General features: G+C 38.3%; 1 protein-coding gene and 1 non-coding gene across 3 annotated transcripts; both read left to right on the top strand.

Moving 5' to 3' along the window:
* The first annotated feature begins 581 nt into the window (after window positions 1–581).
* Nox1 (NADPH oxidase 1) lies at window positions 582–18,792 on the top strand. 2 transcript variants are annotated; one of them, XM_047536357.1, is made up of 13 exons: window positions 582–650; window positions 4,452–4,547; window positions 9,303–9,413; window positions 9,655–9,739; window positions 10,049–10,197; window positions 10,301–10,482; window positions 10,567–10,699; window positions 13,186–13,278; window positions 14,176–14,411; window positions 14,624–14,786; window positions 15,217–15,363; window positions 15,552–15,676; window positions 17,881–18,792. In XM_047536357.1, exons 1-13 carry the CDS (start codon window positions 606–608, stop codon window positions 18,005–18,007), a joined length of 1,692 nt encoding a protein of 563 aa, XP_047392313.1. In that variant the 5' UTR covers window positions 582–605; the 3' UTR covers window positions 18,008–18,792. The 2 variants fall into 2 exon arrangements, with proteins under 2 accessions (XP_047392313.1, XP_047392312.1); XM_047536356.1 differs by lacking the exon at window positions 9,303–9,413 and having other exon boundaries at window positions 605–650.
* Trnat-ugu (transfer RNA threonine (anticodon UGU)) lies at window positions 12,328–12,401 on the top strand. The gene has a single exon. It is a non-coding gene; the product is annotated as a tRNA-Thr (tRNA).
* Window positions 18,793–19,490: the final 698 nt, after the last annotated feature.

Below are 19,490 nucleotides of genomic sequence, written 5' to 3'. Positions count from 1 at the left end.
CTTTTCAACCAGTGAAGTTTTCCTCAGAGTTATTGTCATGTCCATCAATCATGGATCATCCTCCATAGAAACTGTTATACTAAAATTTCTGAGCTAGTCAGGCCGAGGTTCAAATGACAGCTGGCAAATAGGACAATTCTTCTAAAAGCTCAATTCAAAGCAGCTTCTTTGAAACACATACTTCCCTCTCTGCTTCTCCTTAGGTAATCTGAGTATAATCTCAGCCTAATTATTTTTCTTGTTAGAAACTATAACAAAGTTCTTATCAAGGAAAGTAATGCTTCACATTAGGTCATGTTGATAAGATGATGAACAAGAATATTTTCACCCAAGAAGATTGCTATTTCCTGAAGGTGTAAAATCCCTAACAGGGAAAACCCCGGTGGTTCTCCTATGTAGGGTTGGTCTAAACTGATAACATAGTTCCGTCCAAAGGAGGAAGGCAAAATATACTTAGTCATTTCTGGGTAGGTGTGCACTATTTACATCTTAAAGATTCAAAAGACTCAGAACTGGACAGAAGTCCCAACCCTGAAGAAACTCTTCCAAATTCAGATTGCTGAATCTGCCTTGTGCCTAGACAGGCTCCAAACTACTTCTTGACAATGGGAAACTGGGTGGTTAACCACTGGTTTGCAGTTTTGTTTCTGGTAAGTGATGTTTCACTTCCTATTAGTTAGGAATGTTAACACAGGAGACATCATGTTTGTTAATATTTGTAAAATTATTAAAAATTTAAAAAGTTGGTGGCAATCATTGGGCTCATCAAGGCCAATTATCATTTAGAAACTTGAACTCTAGGCCAGAAGAGAGAACAGGGACAGAAAAATATATATGCAATTGTTCATGTTGCCATACTTGGGATTTCAATTTGTTTTCATTCTCTGACTTATTTTCTTCACCATCCCACTTCTAACTGTTGCCATGGAGCATTTAGTTTCTCTCCTTTTTATATTGCTGTCATTGAGATTTCATAAAATAATTAAATGTTTCAGATGGATGTGATCTTAGAGACCATCTTGACCCAGAAATACCCACTAGAAATATATTGTGACCCACCCATGTAATTGCTAAATTTTCTAGTAACTACACTAAAGGTAAATGAGATGAAAAAAAATTTTTGGTACCAGGGAATGAACCCAGATATGCTTTACCACTGAGCCACATCCCCAGCCATTTTTATTTTTTTTCTGAGACAGGGTCTCATTAAGTTTCTTGGGGCCTTGCTAAGTTGCTGAGACTGGTTTTGAAATTGCAATCCTCCTGACTCAGGCTCCAGAGTCACTGGGATTACAGTTGTGTGCCACCACACCTGGCCAGGTGAAATCAATTTTAACCCAATTTATAAAAATATCCTTTCAGATGTAATCAATGTTGGAAATATTAAGATAATTTACATACTTTAATTTTTTCTGTCTTTGAAATTCTGTGTATTTTACACCAACAGCACATCTCAATTAGAGCTATAGCCACATTTCAAATACTTAGCAATCACATATGGGTAGGGGCTACAGCATTGCATAGTGGAGATATAAACCAACTCCTTAATTTTTACAAATAAAAGTAATCCAAATGCCACACAGTGAATTGACTGGTGAGTCCTCACTCAAACACAGCTCCCTGATGTTTAGGACACCTACAAATTCCATCTTCACCATCATACCTGCACGATCCTTTCACACACACACACACACACACACACACACACACACACACCTTTCCCCACTTCATTCTTCTATTTCTGAGCCACGCCTAAGCCTAGGGTTCCCTGTGTCCTTCCTCACTTTCCCAGGACTTCATTCATTGCTCTTCTGGGAGTCTCTTTTCTCTTGCTTTTCTTTTGGGGCCCATAGGACTGTCCAGGTGCTCCAGGGGGAAAGTGTAGCATTCCCCTGCAGCGTTGTTTGTTTTGCATTTAATGAAAGGCCAGGCACTGTCAGGTTGTTCCATCACTTATATTTTTCATACTAAATGTCTTATGTTTAGTTCCTTTTTCACTATAACAGAAAGAGCACTTGTTTAAGAGAAAGATAACCTGGCCAATATTTTCACTTATGCTACTGAGTGACCTTGATCAAATTATTTATTCTCTAGACTTTGGGTGGGTTGGTGGGGGAGCAGGGGATTAATGCAGTAAGTGAATTAGCTACAAATATAAAGTTGTTATTTGTTCTAAAATCCCCTCTTTTCTATCCCTCTCAATTTTGCTGAGGGAATTCATCACATGTGGTGATGACTCACATTTAATGCTTTAACTCTGAATTTCCATCCCCCCACCAACCATGCTGGCAGTTTCAGACTTCTTGCTGTTTCTGATATATACTCCTATGCACTATTATTTTAAATAAAGAATACATCACTCAAAAATATTTTTACTCCTCCTTCTTCCAAGTCTTTTATTTCATTGCTTTTTTCCATTCATAGTGGGGAAAATTATAGCCAAGGTGGGAAATGAAATTCCTTATTCCTACATACCACTGTATTTTATCATTTACTTTGCCTACAACTACCTCTGATGCAGAGTTCTTTGCTCCTGAGTCCCTGTCAGAATGGGAAATAGTTTTGCTCCCTCTAAATGAGCTTCTCTTCTCTGTTATTCAAATTTTTGAAGTATCTGTGGCTTTCAACTCTCTTTTTCTATTGGAGTTGAAGAGACTCTAGGAGATACTCAACTCTGGAAAAGTATCCTGAAAAAAGGAGGCAGGAAGAAAATGATTGGCAAAGTCAGTTCTGTAAGGATGTAACTATGTAACTCTGTAGCAAGCTCTTTCTAAGCACAAAGCATTGCATTGATCACTTTGAGTGCATTATTGCATCTAAGACTAACATAATTACTGTGAGGTAGTTTCTGTTATTAGACTCCTTTTTTTTTTTTTTGGTACCAGGGATTAAACCCAGGGGTGCTTAACCACTGATACACATCTTAATCCCCCTTTTTAAATTTTTTATTTTGGGACAGGGTCTCACTAAGTTGCTTAGGGCCTCAATGTTGCTGAGGCTGGCTTTGAACTTGTGATCCTCCTGCCTCAGCCTCCTGAGCTGTTGGGTGTGAGCTTCACCATGCCCAACCCTATTATCCTTGTTTTTATGGGTGAAGAAATCGATGTTCAGAGAGCTTTAATCACAGAGCTTAAATCACAGAGCTAGTAAGTGGTGGTGCTAGAAATTGGAGTTTGATTCCAATCTCACACTTGGAATCACTATGCTTTGCTGCTAGAGGTCCAGATCTAGTGAATCTGAAATAACTATGTCCTAGGCTAAAGGGCTTTTACCTGTCGGATGAAATGGTTCTTATCCATCCTGATGCCAAGAATATATTCTAGAGGTATCTCAGTACCTTAAAGACCTGTTGAATTACAGACTAGCACCTGCAAACTTGGGCTAGAGCTCGACTGGTTGGTCTCTCAGGCAATGAGCCCTGGGTTCCAAATTGCCTTCTTAGCCAATATGGTCAGAGCTTTGGACAGGCAAAAGCAGTCTTAAGGGCTAAAATGAGTAGAAGTAACAATAGGTTAATTTTAAAAAAGACAATCTAAAAACAGGAAAATATATGTCAGGGTGTAATTAAAGAGGCAGGGCCATCTGGGAATGGTTTAGCGCACTTCAGATGGGTATTGTTATAGATGCTAAATTTACTCTTTGTTTCTTCAGAAATTCACTTATCACTTATTGCCATCTTTTAGGTGCAATAGTTTGAAAGCTCTAGTCCAAGAATGGCAAGTGTTTCAGTAAATATCTAGATACTATATATTTTAGACTTTGTGAGCCATATGGTCTCTGTCCCAGCTACTCAACTTTGCCATCCTATCACAAAAACAGCCATAAACATTACAGAAATGAGTAGGTGTGGTTTAGTTCCAATACCACTTTGTTTATGGTCACTAAAATTTGAATTTCATGTAATTTCCATGTCATGAAATATTATTCTTCTTTTGCTATTTTTAACTGTTTAAAACTATGAAAACACTCAGTGGTACAGCATTTGCCTGGCATGCATGTGAACCTGGGTTCAATCCTCAGCAGTGCAAAAAATTTTTTAAAAATAAAAACAAAAAATTTGAGCTTGCAGGTTGTACAAAACAGGTAACAAATCAGATATTTGGTCCACGGACCTTAGATTGCTGACCCTGTCATTAGCATCTAATGCATACCTTGAAGTGTTAGCTTACTCTGAAAGTGGTTTAGATACTGGCAGGATTATACACATTTAAAACAAAAACAGGCTGGGGAGATAGCTCAGTTGGTAGAGTGCTTGCCTCGCAAGCACAAGGCCCTGGGTTCAATCCCCAGCATTGCAAAAAAATAAAATAAAATAAAAAAAATAAAAAATAAAAAAAGTACTAAAACAAAAACAAACACAAAATAATCGGAATTGTGACACTGCTTCCTATCCCTTATCTACTCCTTTCCAAATTCCACTGTTTTCCTTGCTTGTTTTATTCTCCCTCTAGGTTGGCTGGTTGGGGCTGAATGTTTTCCTGTTTGTACATGCCTTCCTGAAATATGAGATGGGAGAAAAGTACTACTACACAAGAGAAATTCTTGGGGTGAGTATAAATCACTATTATTTTTAGATGGGAGTTTCACTAACCCAGGGATCTTGAACTTGCAATCCTCCTGCTGAGTAGCTGGGATTATAGGCATGTGCCACTACACTTGGAATATGTAGAGAGAGATATACATATACATGGTATATGATTCTGGCTCCTTTGTAACCCAATGCTCTGATTTCCTCTAGGGCTAGGATTGCCAGAAAAAATACAGGATGCCCACTTAAGTTTGAATTTCAGAAAAACAAGGAATCATTTTTTACATAAGTGTGTTGCAAATATTATATGGAATATGGGTATACAAAAATATTTATTTTTATATCTGAAATTCAAATTTAGCTGGACAGCCTATAATTTTATTTTTATTTATTTATTTATTTGTTTGTTTATGCCTGGGATTGAACCCAGGAGTGATTAATCCCTGAGCCACCTCCCCAGTCCTTTTTTATATTCTATTTAGAGACAGGGTCTTGCTGAGTTGCTTACGACCTCAGTAAGTTGCTGAGGCTGCCTTTGATCTTGTGATCCTCCTGCCTCAGCATCCTGGGCTGCTGGGATTACAGGCCTGCGCTACTACTCCTGGACTATAATTTTATTAGTAAATATAACAACTGTCTTTAAGGACACACTCCCTAGGCTGCATAAAGAAAACATGCTATTAGGCAGTGTTTTTCAAATGTGCATGCCTGTAATCCCAGAGGCTCAGGAGGCTGAGACAGGAGGATTGCAAGTTCAAAGTTAGCCTCAGCAAAAGCAAGGTGCTAAGCAACTCAGTGAGACCCAGTCTCTAAATACAAAAGAGGGCTGGGAATGTGGCTTAGTGGTCAAGTGCCCCTGAGTTCAATCCCTAGTATCCCAAATTAAAACAAACAAACAAACTGATTTCCAGAAACTCAGGTGCTCCTATATGGTGTGAGAGGAAGTCTAACTGGGCAGTGTTCCTGCCTCTGCCTTTACTTCAGTCAGAGCAGCCTTGACCTGTCTTACAAACTCCTGTTTATCATTTTAAGAAAGAGTTTGGGAAAAAAGAAAGGAGGGAGAGAGAGAGAGAGAGAGAGAGAGAGAGAGAGAGAGAGAGAGAGAGAGAGAGAGAGAGGAAGATAATCAGAAAACCACTCCTGGGTACTAACATCTTCTTTCTATAAAACAAGAGCGATAAGGGACCTGGGAGATGTGTAGTGTTGCAGAACCCTCCGCTTGCAGAAAGGTGGGCCAGGTTAATGTACCAAATGGAGAGGTCTGGGAAAGTAGCATATTAAGTGTGGAAGAGGGAGGGGGTGGGTTGGGCACACTGTGTAGAGGTAGTATGGAGGTGAGGCTGGTTTTTTCCCAAGTTAGTGCACCTCCATACCTGGTTAGAACAGCAAATTTGATTGCCATCTCTAGTCTATTATGCAGTAACAGGTTAGGGATTTGTTTAAATCACTTTTATCCTGATAGTGCTTATTTTCCAATAGCTACCCACAAAGGCCCACTCAATGTACATATTTAAAGACAGCTTGTCCTTTAAAAAACCCTTTTCTTTTCATAATCAAAGGATCCATGTTGAGATCACAATGAATTTGAATGTTCTGTTCATGGTTTATTTCACCCTGCTGATCCCTGTTTAGAAACTAAAACTTCAAAGGAAATGTTAATTCATTTTAAAAATAGCTTTTTATTAACAGAATGATACAATAAATGTGACTAGTTATTAAGAGCTTGATTACTTCATGACGAAAAGTCAGCAGCATAAAAATGAATCATACTGATATCCTGTGGACAAATCATTTTGAAAGTCTTTTTTAAAAAAATAAATTAATTATAGATAATATTACTTTCAATGAGACCAAGCCACATAGAAGTATACAAGTAAAATGTGAAAATTCCCCTCCAATCCCTTTCCCCAGAGATAACCGCCATTAATAATTTGGTGTGTATATAGATGTGCTGACATACACTCACAAATGCATCACATTGATTTTGGGTTTTTTTTTGAGGTAGGTAATAATGTTTTTAATTTCCATATAGTGAAATTTGCTTTTTTGTTGTGTTATGAGGTTTTCTTCTTTTTTTTAGAGACAGAGTCTTGCTAAGTTGTTTAGGGTCTCACTAAATTGCTGAGACTGACTTTGAATTTGCAATCCTCCTGCCTCAGCCTCCCAGTCTGCGGGGATTATAGGCATGTGCCACCACCCCTGGACATGCTATGAGTTTTGATAAACAAAGATAGGATACTTTTTTAAAATCAAAAAAAGGATCATATTGGTAGATCTTAACTCAAAATGCTTCCCATGCTTAATGTATCTCAGGTATCTTTCCATGTGAGATCCTAACCAGTGGTGTGCTGGAACCAGCTCATACTAATTTGCAATATCCAGTTGTGTGAATCTCTTCCCAACTCTGCATGCAGTGATGTTCAGTGATATCAAGTTGGTGTCTTGAAATCTACTGTAGTGGGAGTAGTTACATCATCAAAATAGGCAAATGCTGGAAATTGGGAATCTCCCCCCACCAAAAAAAAAAACTGGTTGTTAAAATATTTACTGCCACTATACCACCACATATAGCTCTCAGCCTTTGAAGAGGGTAACAGTTCATCACATTGATTTAATTATTCCATCGGGTATTTTTTAAATTCATGCTCATCTTGGGAGAACACAGAGAGCAATTTGATTCACTATGAAGCAGAGAAAATAAGTAGCAGAGGAAAGAGTTTAAATTCATTGTCAATGAACCATTAATGATAGCAGAATTTCAATTATAACATCAGTGAGAGTTGATATAGAGAAATGAATATACAATGGGATATTTCAATGTGCTGCAATGGAGAAAAAAAAAGATTTTATCTAAAAAGAATTTATCCCATATAGATAGCTGCCCCAGAATATGGAGCTGTGAAATTATAGTCCTACATTTTCAATTCAGTTGCCAATTTTAGCTTTAAGAAACCTCTGTGACTCAAATAAGCAAGCTGTGGGAACCAATGTGGAAATGCAGGATGTCTGAGATGAGCAGAGAAAATTTACTCTGAAATGGAACAGGCTGTCTCCACCTAAAACAGTCAGAGCGTGACTCACCAGAGGGAGAAAACAGAGGTCATGTGGAAGAGCCAGAAATGGAAAACAGTAGGGCAGCTCTTGTTCATTGCACTGCCTACATTGTAAGCCATTATGGACCCTAGGCAAATCTCAACCTCACTTATCAAAGTGATATTACATTGTCCTGGATTTAGGTTGTATGGAAAAATAGTTTTGTACTTTAAAGATTATTAGGAAATGACTGAGAAATTTTTAACTCTAACTCTTATTTGTCTTTCTAGTGAATCTTTGATAGGCACACATGTAAGACTGGCAGTCAACTGATGTGCAACAAAAATTGCCTGGCTGCTGCCACCACCCCCACGACTACTACAAGATTGTCACACTCCATAGGCTATAGACTCAAGTACATGACACAGACTCAGAAACCAGTGGCAGAGTTGAGTAGTCAAGTTTAGCTGCCTTGAAGTTGAGCATATTCTGTCCAGTCTATACCTAATCAGGCTTGTTGTTGGGCTCCTGTAAAGCATTCGCTTCTTGTCTCCTTTTCTAGAAGCTTCTACTGCTCTACCAGGTTGTTCTTGATTTATGACACCTGTCCATCTTAGGAATTCAGCTTGAAATTCTGCTCTTGGAAGTTCTCCCTTCCCAGAGTTGGGTTTGTAGCTCAGTGGTAGAGTGCTTGCCTAGTATGTATTAGGTTCTGGGTTTAATCCCTGGCACTGTCCCTACCCCCAAAAAGGAAATTCTCCCTTCTTAAATCTCTACCTAAGTTTGAGAATTTTACTCCAAGGAGTTTGCTAGTCTTGCTCAAGCTTGAATCAATTGTTAAAGACATCTTAAATATAAGTGGTTGGATTTAAAAAAAAAATTTAGTTTTTGTTGGACACAATACCTTTATTTATTTATTTATTTTTATGTGGTACTGAGGAACAAATCCAGTGCCTCACACGTTCTAGGCAAGTGCTCTACTGCTGAGCCACAACCCAGCAAGTGGTTAAATTTTTAGTTATTGTTATCAATTATATTACATGATTATAATGTAAATATTAAAACATACAGAAAAGAGAATAAAATAGTCACCATCTGTAATTATACTTTTAAATATGGGCTTTATTTAAAATGCATATAAAATTATATATAAGCCAGGTATAGTGGCATATGCCTGTAATCCCAGCAACTTGGGAGGCTGAGGCTGGAGGATCACAAGTTTGAGGCTAGCCTCATCAACTTAGTGAGGCCCTAAATAACTTAGTGAGGCCTTAAGCAACTTAATGAGACCCTGACTCAAAATAAAAAAAACAAAAGAGGCTGGGAATGTAGCTCAGTAGTTAAGCATCCCTGGGTTCGTTCCCCAGTACAAAAAAAGTATGTATGATCCTCAAGACCGTCTTATGAATGAAAAATAATAAAATCGTAATTAAGTGTATTAAACAGAAGTACTCATTCAAAGTATTATATCCATGGAATGTTTTTGCTAACATGGAATCATTAAATCCTGTTCTCTTTCATACTAATTCATATATAGTTAAATATTTCTAAACCACTGTCATGGGAATTTCTTAGTTAAGTGATAAGCTCAGCACATTTTCTGACTGGCCTGATGGCCTGAGAAAGAGGGGAAGAAGCTGCACCTTTGTCCATTTGCAGATCTCAGACAAGTGGACTGGACCATTGCTTACCTGATAGTTAACATGAAGTAGCATTCTGACTCTTTTCTCCTCTACTCTAGACCGCATTGGCTGTGGCCCGAGCCTCTGCTTTCTGCTTGAATTTTAACAGCATGCTGATCCTGATTCCTGTGTGTCGCAATTTGCTGTCTTTCCTGAGAGGATCCTGCTCAGTGAGTCCCAGCTACTCCTAGGTTAACTTCCATATTAAAGAAAGAGACCCCAATATCCTTGATGTTAGTCTAATACCAAGTCCCTAGGAATGGGAGTTAGTGGTCTCTTAGTGACTAAGAGGGTGGGTAAGGATGGGTGGGTATTGATTGGCATGCTATATCTAAGACAAGTTGGCTAGAGGTTAGTGAATTTCATAAGGCTGGATGGTGGCACCTGACCAGAATCACTTTATATTTGTAGTTTTGCAGTCGCACACTGAGAAAGTCATTGGATCACAACCTCACCTTCCATAAGCTGGTGGCATATATGATCTGCATACTCACAGGTAACTCAGGAAACCGTGAAACTGCAAATTCCAGGGTATTCAGAGTCTAGTTTATTTACCCATGCATACAAACATTCAAAAAATATTGAGCACCTGGAACTATTTGTCATGCATTGTTCTAGGCCTAGATTCCTGGAGCTTACATTCTATTCCTTTGGGAAGTGAGTAGGTATAAAAAGATCTTGGATCTCTCTGCATTACTGGGCACCTTCTATGGACTCAGAAATCTACTAGCATTATATGTGAGATTCTCTTATTTTAGTGAGTTGTGCCTGCCATAATGTTCCTGAGACACCTCTTTCCTTTTAGCTATCCACATCATTGCACACCTGTTTAACTTTGAACGCTATAGCAGAAGCCAACATGAGACAACTGTATCTCTTGCCTCTGTTCTCTCCAGCCTACATCATGAGAAAGAGGGGGACTTTTGGCTAAATCCCATACAGTCCCCAGACATGGTGAGTTGACTCAATGGCAAAGCATCTGGGATCTGGTCATGAGCAGGAAGGTCAAAATATCCTTGTTGGACATCATGTCAGGCTGACATTTCTCCTTTCACAGACAGTCTTGTATGTGACTTTCACCAGTATTGCTGGTCTCTCTGGAGTGATCATCACCGTAGCTTTGATTCTCATGGTAACTTCATCAATGGAGTTTATTCGGAGGAATTATTTTGAGCTCTTCTGGTATACACACCACCTATTTATCATCTATATCATCTGTTTAGGGATTCATGGCATGGGGTAAGGTTTGCAAACCCTCATTCTCAGGTTCTAGCTGTCAACTTTGCATAATTCTTTACCTTAAACTGTCCTTCTTTGTTTCAGTGGAATTGTCCGGGGTCAAACAGAGAAGAGCATAAAAGAGAATCATCCTTATAAGTGTGCACAGTCTTTTGAAAACTGGGGTGATCATGACCCTGACTGCAAGCGACCTCAATTTGAAGGACATCCCCCTGAGGTAAGAACCGTATGGACAAGGACAGTCTCTTACTAGGTGCTATTACTATTATTGTTGTTAATATTACTCTTATTATTGTAATTATCATCATTATTAGCTCGGCTCTGTACTGGGTCCTATGAAGGATAGCCACAGGATTCCTACCTTTAAGGAACTTCCAACATCACTGGTAAAATGACAATTAATAGGGAATGCTGAAAAAGAAGGATTAATGGTCATTGTATGATGCCCCTGTAAAGGTAATAATGATGGTTCATGTTACTGATAGTTTTTGCCATGTCTCAGTCTTGCAGCATAATATGGATTATCTTTTATATATGGCAATGACCTCTGAAGTAGGTACTTCTTTTTGTCCATTTGGGAATAAAAGAACTAGGATTCCAAATGATTAAATTCAAGCCCAGGCTTTTCAGAGTCTTGACAATTATACCATCCCAAAACTCAGTTATGAAATCCCAATCAAAATTTCTTGTGGAACTAAGCATTGTTGAAGTGGGTTTTCTTTGGTGTTATGCTTGGAAATTGCTAGATAGTGGAAGACTAAGAAACTGAGTTTTTAATTTTTGCTACTTTTTTTTTTTTCATACTTGGGATTGAGCGCAGGGTCACTTAACCACTGAGCCACATCCCTAGCCCTTTTTTATGTCATCTTAGAGACGGGGTCTTGCTGAGTTGCTTAGGGCCTCACTAAGTTGCTGAGGCTGGCTCTGAGCACACAATCCTCCTGCCTCCTGTCACTGGGATTACAGTGTGTGTGCCACCACACCCAGCTGAAACTGAGTTCTTGATTGGGATGTGTGGAAGAGTGCTTGCCTGACATGTGCAAGGTCCTGAGTTTGATCCCTAGCACAAGAAAGGAAGGAAGGAAGGAAGGAAGGAAGGAAGGAAGGAAGGAAGGAAGGAAGGAAGGGAGGGAGGGAGGGAGGGAGGGAGGGAGGGAGGGAGGAAGGAAAAATGAAGGTAGTAAATATTAGGGCCATAGGTGTGCCACATACTGTGTGTGTACCTTAATTATTTCTTTATCTCCATTTCCTAGAAGTGAAATTCCCAGGTCAAAGAGAAGGAATGCTTCTGAAACTGTTGAGATGTACTGCCAGATTGCTCTCTGGGAAGATGCTACCAATTTGTACTTCCATTAGCTATATATGTGAACATGCCCATTTCCCTGAATCCTAGTTCTGGGAATTATTGCTCAAAGTTTGAGAGACTAAAATGCTATCTTGTTAATATCCATTTCTCTATTTCTGAGGCCAATACTTTTTCCACATTGTTATTACCCATTTCTTAAGTATATTTTTTTCATGTATTCTGAGTACAGCTGGAGATTTTTTTCTCAAATAACAAATAACATTAAATTGTATAATGTCTACTCTAACACTAGCCAGATCTCTGTTACTTCCTTCCCCAGAGATATCCAAGGAAGTTATTGACCTGCAACAGCATAAGAAACCTCATTCTATATGGCTCCAATATATCATTACTTGAACAATTGTGCAAGAAAGGACATGACTTAGTATTTCTATGAAATACATTTTTAGTAGATCCTGTGCATATTGAAGTAACCTGCTACCTTGGGAAGATCTTAAGGGATAGAAAGTCTGCTTTAAAAAATATATAGACAAGGGGCTGGGGAGATAGCTCAGTCGGTAGAGTGTTTGCCTTGTAAGCACAAGACCCTGGGTTCGATCCCCAGTACCCCCCCCCAAATATATATATATATATATATATATATATATATATATATATATATATATATATGAGATGAAAACAAACTACTAAAAGATGACATGAAAGTAGAAGGGGGATATTAGGGAAGGGGAAGAGGAAGGGTGGGCCTGGGTAAGGCAGGATAATAGGGAGGATGATACTAATTACATAATATATATTATGAAAATATCACAAAGTAAACCATTATTTTGTACAAGTAATAAGTGCTAATAATTATAATTTAAAATGGTTTTTAAAAACCACGTTTATGCTAAATGTTTTGAATACCTGAGAAAATAACAAATTAATATCAAGGTTTATATATTGTTACCAAAAATATCATCCAATATTTTCCTGTTTTCGTTTGTTTTGTTTTAAATCATTTGCTTTTATTTTACATTTACCATTTCTGTGGGTTTTTCAGATTGGACAAGTTTTCTTGGAAGATAGTCTTAGATTTTCAAGATTAAATTTATATATTTAACAATATAAATATATACACATATAGTACCATGTATTTTCTTTCTATCTTTTACTTTTGCCTTCTTTCAAAAGTGTAAATTTTCAAAGAATGGGCTGTTCTATAAGTAAGAGATTAGCAAACAAAACTATTGCAGTGTATTCATTTCTACTTCTGTTTTCAGGATTTGGTGAAATTAGTGACTTAATAATGATACACATCAATAACTTGACAAATATTTTGTGTAGCAATGAACTGCTATACAAAAAGTCCTAAATAAGAGATTAGTGGGTAATCTCATTCTTTAATCCCTGTACAGTCTTGGAAGTGGATCCTGGCACCAGTTGTTCTATATATCTTCGAAAGGTTCCTCCGATTTTATCGTTCCCAGCAGAAGGTTGTGATCACCAAGGTAAAGAAATAAAAAAAATGCACATTCATCTTGCTGTGATAGGTGTTCTGTTCTGAGCATAGAACTAAATTGTCATGATGTCACATTGAAAGGAACAAAAAAGAATGTGTGGAGGCAATATATGTTTCTCCCATGCTGGACAGAATTATGGGAAAGAGGGGAAGTGTGGTTTGGCAAAAACCACCAGGATGGGTCTATGTTAGAGAATGCAAACAGGTGGCCTGGAAAGATCTAGCCAGTGGAGATTGTGTGTGTGTGTGTGTGTGTGTGTGTGTGTGTGTGTGTGTATGTGCATGCATGCTCCTGGGGATTGAAACCAGGGCCTTGAACATGCTAGGCAAGCATTCTACCACTGAGCTACCCTCCCAATCTCCATTCAGATATATTTTGTTTAGCCTTAAAATGTTTGTTTAAAAAGTTAAACTAGAGCTGGAGGTGTAGCTCAGAAGCGCATTTCCCTAGCATGTGCAAAGTCTTGGGTTTGATCCCTAGCACTGCAAAAAAGGAAATTTTGAACTGGTTGCTATTATTTATTTATTTTTTTGCAGTGCTGGGGATTGAACCCAGGGCCTTGTGCTTGCCAGGCAAGCACTCTATCAACTGAGCTTTATCCCCAGCCCTGGTTGCTATTATTTAGAAATCTGGAGGGAGGCTTTCATATTTTAAAAAAGAGGCATTTTTAAACTTTTCCTGAGGAATCAGAAAACCCGGTAACACTGAGTCAGTTTTATAGTGCAAACATTGTCTGGAGCTAAGTAGCTGCTGCCCCCTTTAGAAAAGACTTGTTCTCACAGTTTATCATTGTCACCAGCCCTCCAGCTTTGCTCATTTACTTTAAACGCCTGCCTTTGTCACCATTTGAGTTTGTCTCCTTTGTTCTATGTGCTTCCATCACAGGTTGTCATGCATCCATCCAAAGTTTTGGAATTGCAGATGAAAAAACGTGGCTTTAGCATGGAAGTGGGGCAGTACATCTTTGTTAATTGCCCCTCAATCTCTCTCCTGGAGTGGCATCCCTTTACTCTGACCTCTGCTCCAGAGGAAGATTTCTTCTCCATTCATATCCGAGCAGCAGGGGACTGGACAGAAAATCTCATAAGGGCATTTGACCAACAGAATTCACCCATTCCCAGGTAGGTCCTTGAAATCAGCAGAGACTCATACCAGGATGTAGACACAGAAGAGAGAAAACAATTCCTTGCTTAAGCTCTGGTCTGGTAAGATAAACTGTGATTAAAACAAACAGGCAGAAGTCAGTTATGGGAACTGCTATTTGTGGGAGGATGTTTGAGGTTGGGAGAGGAGGTGAGACTTCACTTGTATATTGTCTTCTCCCTTCTGCTAGGATTGAGGTGGATGGTCCCTATGGCACAGTCAGTGAAGATGTTTTCCAGTATGAAGTAGCTGTGTTGGTTGGGGCAGGAATTGGGGTTACCCCCTTTGCTTCCATCTTGAAATCCATCTGGTTCAAAATGCAGCATTCAGATCACAACCTCAAAACACAAAAGGTACCCTCCAGCATATCACTCTTTATATTGCCTGTGCCTGACAGTTCTAGTGCCTTCATAGGCTAAGGTCTTTACAGTTGATAAGGGAATAAACTGTTTTTAGAGAGTTTATAAGAGTGAGCAATCACTTCTCTCTGCCAAGGCATCTACTTCTACAGTTTCATTAGAAAAGCATGACCTTCTTTTCAATCTGTAGTTTTAAATCACCCTGAACCAAAGATGACCTTGGAGGACTACTTCCATTAGGTAAATTGTCAGAACTTTTGATATTCATGATGCCTAAGGTCTTCCACTGTGTACACATGATTTGTCAGATGACCCTTAGACTTGATCAACAAATATAGAGTGTGTGCATGTGTATATTCCCATCACAACAGTGTACATTGTAAAGGGCACTTAACGATGCTGTGGTCTCTCTTGCTGATTCCAGATTTATTTCTACTGGATCTGCAGGGAAACTGGTGCCTTCGCCTGGTTCAAGGACCTACTGACTTCCCTGGAACAGGAGATGGAAGAATCAGGCAAAGTGGGTTTTTTAAACTACCGTCTCTTCCTCACTGGATGGAACAGCAACATTGTGAGTTCAAATAACACATTAATTCCCATGTTAAATGTAAGGTGAATGTCAGAAAAAAGATAGGGCATGCTGATTAGAAATATTCATTTCTTATGATTTCCTACCTGCCCTCACCCTGACACCCAAGCTTAAAAGTGACTGAAGGCAGGTATGAGGACATTGTTTTTCTAACTTATTTCTGTCTTTAGGCTGGTCATGCAGCATTAAACTTTGACAAGGCCACTGACATCCTAACAGGCCTGAAACAGAAAACCTCCTTTGGGAGACCAATGTGGGACAATGAGTTTTCTACAATAGCTACTTCCCACCCCAAGTAAGTGTATTTTCCTCTAGTTAGTTGAGTTTGTGGAGTCAGAATTTAGGAAAGGTACTTCAGCATGTTGAACACTCTTGGGAAAAGATCTCTGGGGCAGAAATGGGAATATTCTTAGGTTCTTGTTTAAAACTGAGGAAATTTCATCTGGGGTTTTAGCAAAGTAGGAGTCGTGATCTTGTAACTGATAAGATGTTGCTGCCCCAGCAAGCCTCCATTCAAACAGTGAGGCAAAGAGACTCAGTTCTGATCCATACTACCAAACAAAACAGAGAACTGGAGCACCTTAAACATGTGGGGTTTTTGGGTGACATTTCTACAGAAACAGGGGTTTGGAATGTAATATCTACTTCGCAGATCAACTGATCTCAGTCTTTTTGGAGATTTTTGAATCATGTTCGAGCATAAAGGTAAACCCTGGTGCTATGAAAGTAACCATTCCAATGGGAAGGAGATGATGCTGGTTACGGTAGATAAACTCCCTGAACAAACTGGCTGAGATCAGTTCAACATTATAAACATTATGGTTACTTTCTATAAACTCAGCATTCACTATTACAGAGACTTTAGTCATTGAAAGAGAATAGGTTTGGTTCTTGCCCTCAAGGAGCACACATTTGAATAAAAGATGCATACAATCAACTCAAAGTAGAATGATGCATTACATGAAACAGGTGCACGGACACCTGAGGTGGAAAAACACATGAGGTGATTGGGACAGACTGTGCAAAGGGCCTGGCAAGAGCCTTTAGTCACTTGGATTTGGATGATCCTGGGTCCTAATGTTGGTTTTGATACTTTCCAGCTCTGGGACCTTGAGGTAGAAAACCCTCTGATTTTCAGATTCCTTATCTGTAATATGGAGGTTACATTAATAAATACCTACTCTACTCACTTGCAGGGTTGTTGTGAGGATTGAGACAATATATGAAAATTGCTCTGTAAATTGTAGAGCAGCAGCATAAAAGCAAACGAGGTTATGCTAATTATCATCTTGTTTGAGTTGAACATAGTTGAAGCTGTGAGAATGCATGAGATTGTAGCACTTGGGGGAAAACCCTTTGGCAAATCCTCAGAGTGTTGAACAGTTTCAATATGATCTGGTAATTCCATTATTCAGTATATACCCAAGAGAAATGAAAACATACACACACAAAAACCTGTATATGAGTAAAGATAGCAATATTATTCACAATAACCAAAAAGTGGAAACTACCTGTGTCCATTAACAGATGTACATCCACATAATGGAAATATAATTTAGCTATAAAAAGGGAAGTACTGACACATGCTACAACATGGATGAACCTTGAAAACCTTATACTGAATGAAAGCAGACACAAAGTCACTTATTGCATGATTCTACTTATAGGAAATCTTTAATAGGCAGATCTAAATAGAGAAAGTAGATTAGGGCAGGGGGTGTGGTTGTGAAGAAATGGGAATTGACTAGCTAATATGAATGGGGTTTACTTTGGGGATAATGAAAATGTTTTGGAATTAGTGGTGATAGTTGAGCAACTTTGTGGCTATACTAAAAGGCACTAAATGCACACTTCAAAAGGGTAAATTTTATGGTATGTGAATTGCACCATAATTAGATTTAAAAAGAGGAGGAAAAAGGTGAGACCCAGAGTACTATTGGAAAGGTTAGCTTTGGCAAGAAAATTACCTCAGTGTGGGAAATTTTGAGGTGGGGATAAGTTCACAGTGGATGGCTTTAATGTCAGCTATCACATATGCACTTGCTGTGTGCTAGGCACTTTTCTAATTGTTTCATTTAATTCTCAAAACAAACCTATGAGATTGGTACTATTTTTATTCCCATTTTATAGAAGGGAAAGCTAAAACAGAGAGGTTAAGCAACTTGCCTAAAGTCATGCAGGTGGGTTAAATGCCAGAGGTGGTTATTTAAACTCGGGTAGATTGGCTCCAGATTTTCACACTTAACCGTTATGTCGTATATATTTCTTGTGTTTGCGTTCTCAATAACATGGGTAAGGTCCAGTGCTGACAGTGATCACGATTGACAGCTTATGTGGGACTTGCAAATGGAAAAGGTTAAAAAACACTTACCATGAAGAATGTGGGAGTCAATGATGGAATTTTTGTTCAGTGTTGATGGAGTACCAGAGGCCGTTTCTCCATTTTGTATCAGCAGTCTTTGCAACATTTTGGCTCTTAAAATTGTTCTACTCACACAGGTCTGTGGTGGGGGTTTTCTTATGTGGTCCTCGGACTTTGGCAAAGAGCCTGCGCAAATGTTGTCACCGATACTCCAGTCTGGATCCTCGGAAGGTTCAATTCTACTTCAACAAAGAAAATTTTTGAACTATAGGAATAAACAGAATAGTTTGCATTTTGTCCCTCTTTTGAATCTTCAGCAACTTACTTCGTCTGGTCAAGTTTGTTCAGTCACTTCATGATAATACTGTGCCTCTCAAGCCTTGACTTGACTCGCTGGTATTAAAAGAAATGCATTCGACTTTGTTGATACTTGAGCTTCAACAACCTAAGAACTTGAGAAGCCAATAATTGCAAAGCCCATGGATCCTTTCTTGGGAAAGTAATTGTCAATCCTGGAAATCCATGACTACCGTGAAGCTTGATAGCAGAGTTTTGGTGGTTGACAAGTTACACTATTTAACCCCTGGTGACTTTATTGATTCCAAGTGTTACCATCTCCTGGACTTTAGTTCATAATCCCCCCTCCCTTCTGCCATTATAGAAGATGTCTAAGTAGGGTGATTTTTTTAAAATAAAAATTTATTGAATTAATGACAAAACATAATAACCATAAATAACAATGAACATAAAATTACCAAGAACCCCATCCCCATATAATGCCAACTAGGTACATTGTTACTTTAAATATGATCTTATCCAGTGTGAACAGCAACTTATACTTTTATTTTTGCTTGTCAAAAATGAAGGATTTTCTTTTTGCTTAATGAATGAGTCTGTTACTTTTTCTGGGCTTTCCATTTGGGAAAGAAAACCTTGAAAACGTGATTCGTAAATGAAACTTATAATTCAAAGTCAGCTATACTGTCATTTTGTATTGTTGTATTTAGGAATAATTGGGAATACTTGATCATTATCACGGGATAACTTAGCAGAAGCTCTTTTTCCCCATTTTTATTAAGGGGGTTTATTAACATCTAATGTAAAAAATAAAGAATGTATAATTTTGATAAAATTTTTTGGCTACTTACTTTTCACTAAAGAATCATTCAACTAATGGACATAAGCAAAATGCTTTTCTTTCTCCTACCAAAATGTTATTTCTCCCATCTACCCAACGTAGGGTACAATGATCACAACTGGCTGAGATGTTAGTTGTCACAGTGAATAAACAGGAGGAAAGAAGCCCCAGGCTTTTAAGAGAAGAAAAATACATACCTCATTGTGCTCAAAAACAATTCAACTCATTATAGATTTATAAGAATGATTCTACTGAATTAGCACTACAGCACCTATTTTTCTACCATTAACTGATCAAGAATGAACAAAAGGTTGTCTCTAATTATCTAGGAACCTCCATGGCTTAGATTAGTAAGATTGCTTTTTTCAGTCACTAGTCTGAACACAATAAAGGTAGGTCATGAACTCATGATAGCTAAATTGTTATTTATCAGTAAAATATACCAATGAATGTTTCTGTAGGGATAAACTGAATGCCACTGCTGTTTCCAATTTGTTCATTTGAATTTCAGCTGTCTAAATTAAGTTTAGTAAGGATTTGGGAGCATGCACAATGGAACTTGAAGATATGCTTCCTGATAACTGCTTACTAAGTAATTTAATCTTCAAT

The sequence above is a fragment of the Sciurus carolinensis genome, chromosome X, assembly GCF_902686445.1.
Source record: "Sciurus carolinensis chromosome X, mSciCar1.2, whole genome shotgun sequence".
Taxonomy (NCBI): domain Eukaryota; kingdom Metazoa; phylum Chordata; class Mammalia; order Rodentia; family Sciuridae; genus Sciurus; species Sciurus carolinensis.
The sequence above is the reverse complement of the archived record's forward strand: the minus strand, read 5'-3'. Positions and strand labels throughout refer to the sequence as shown.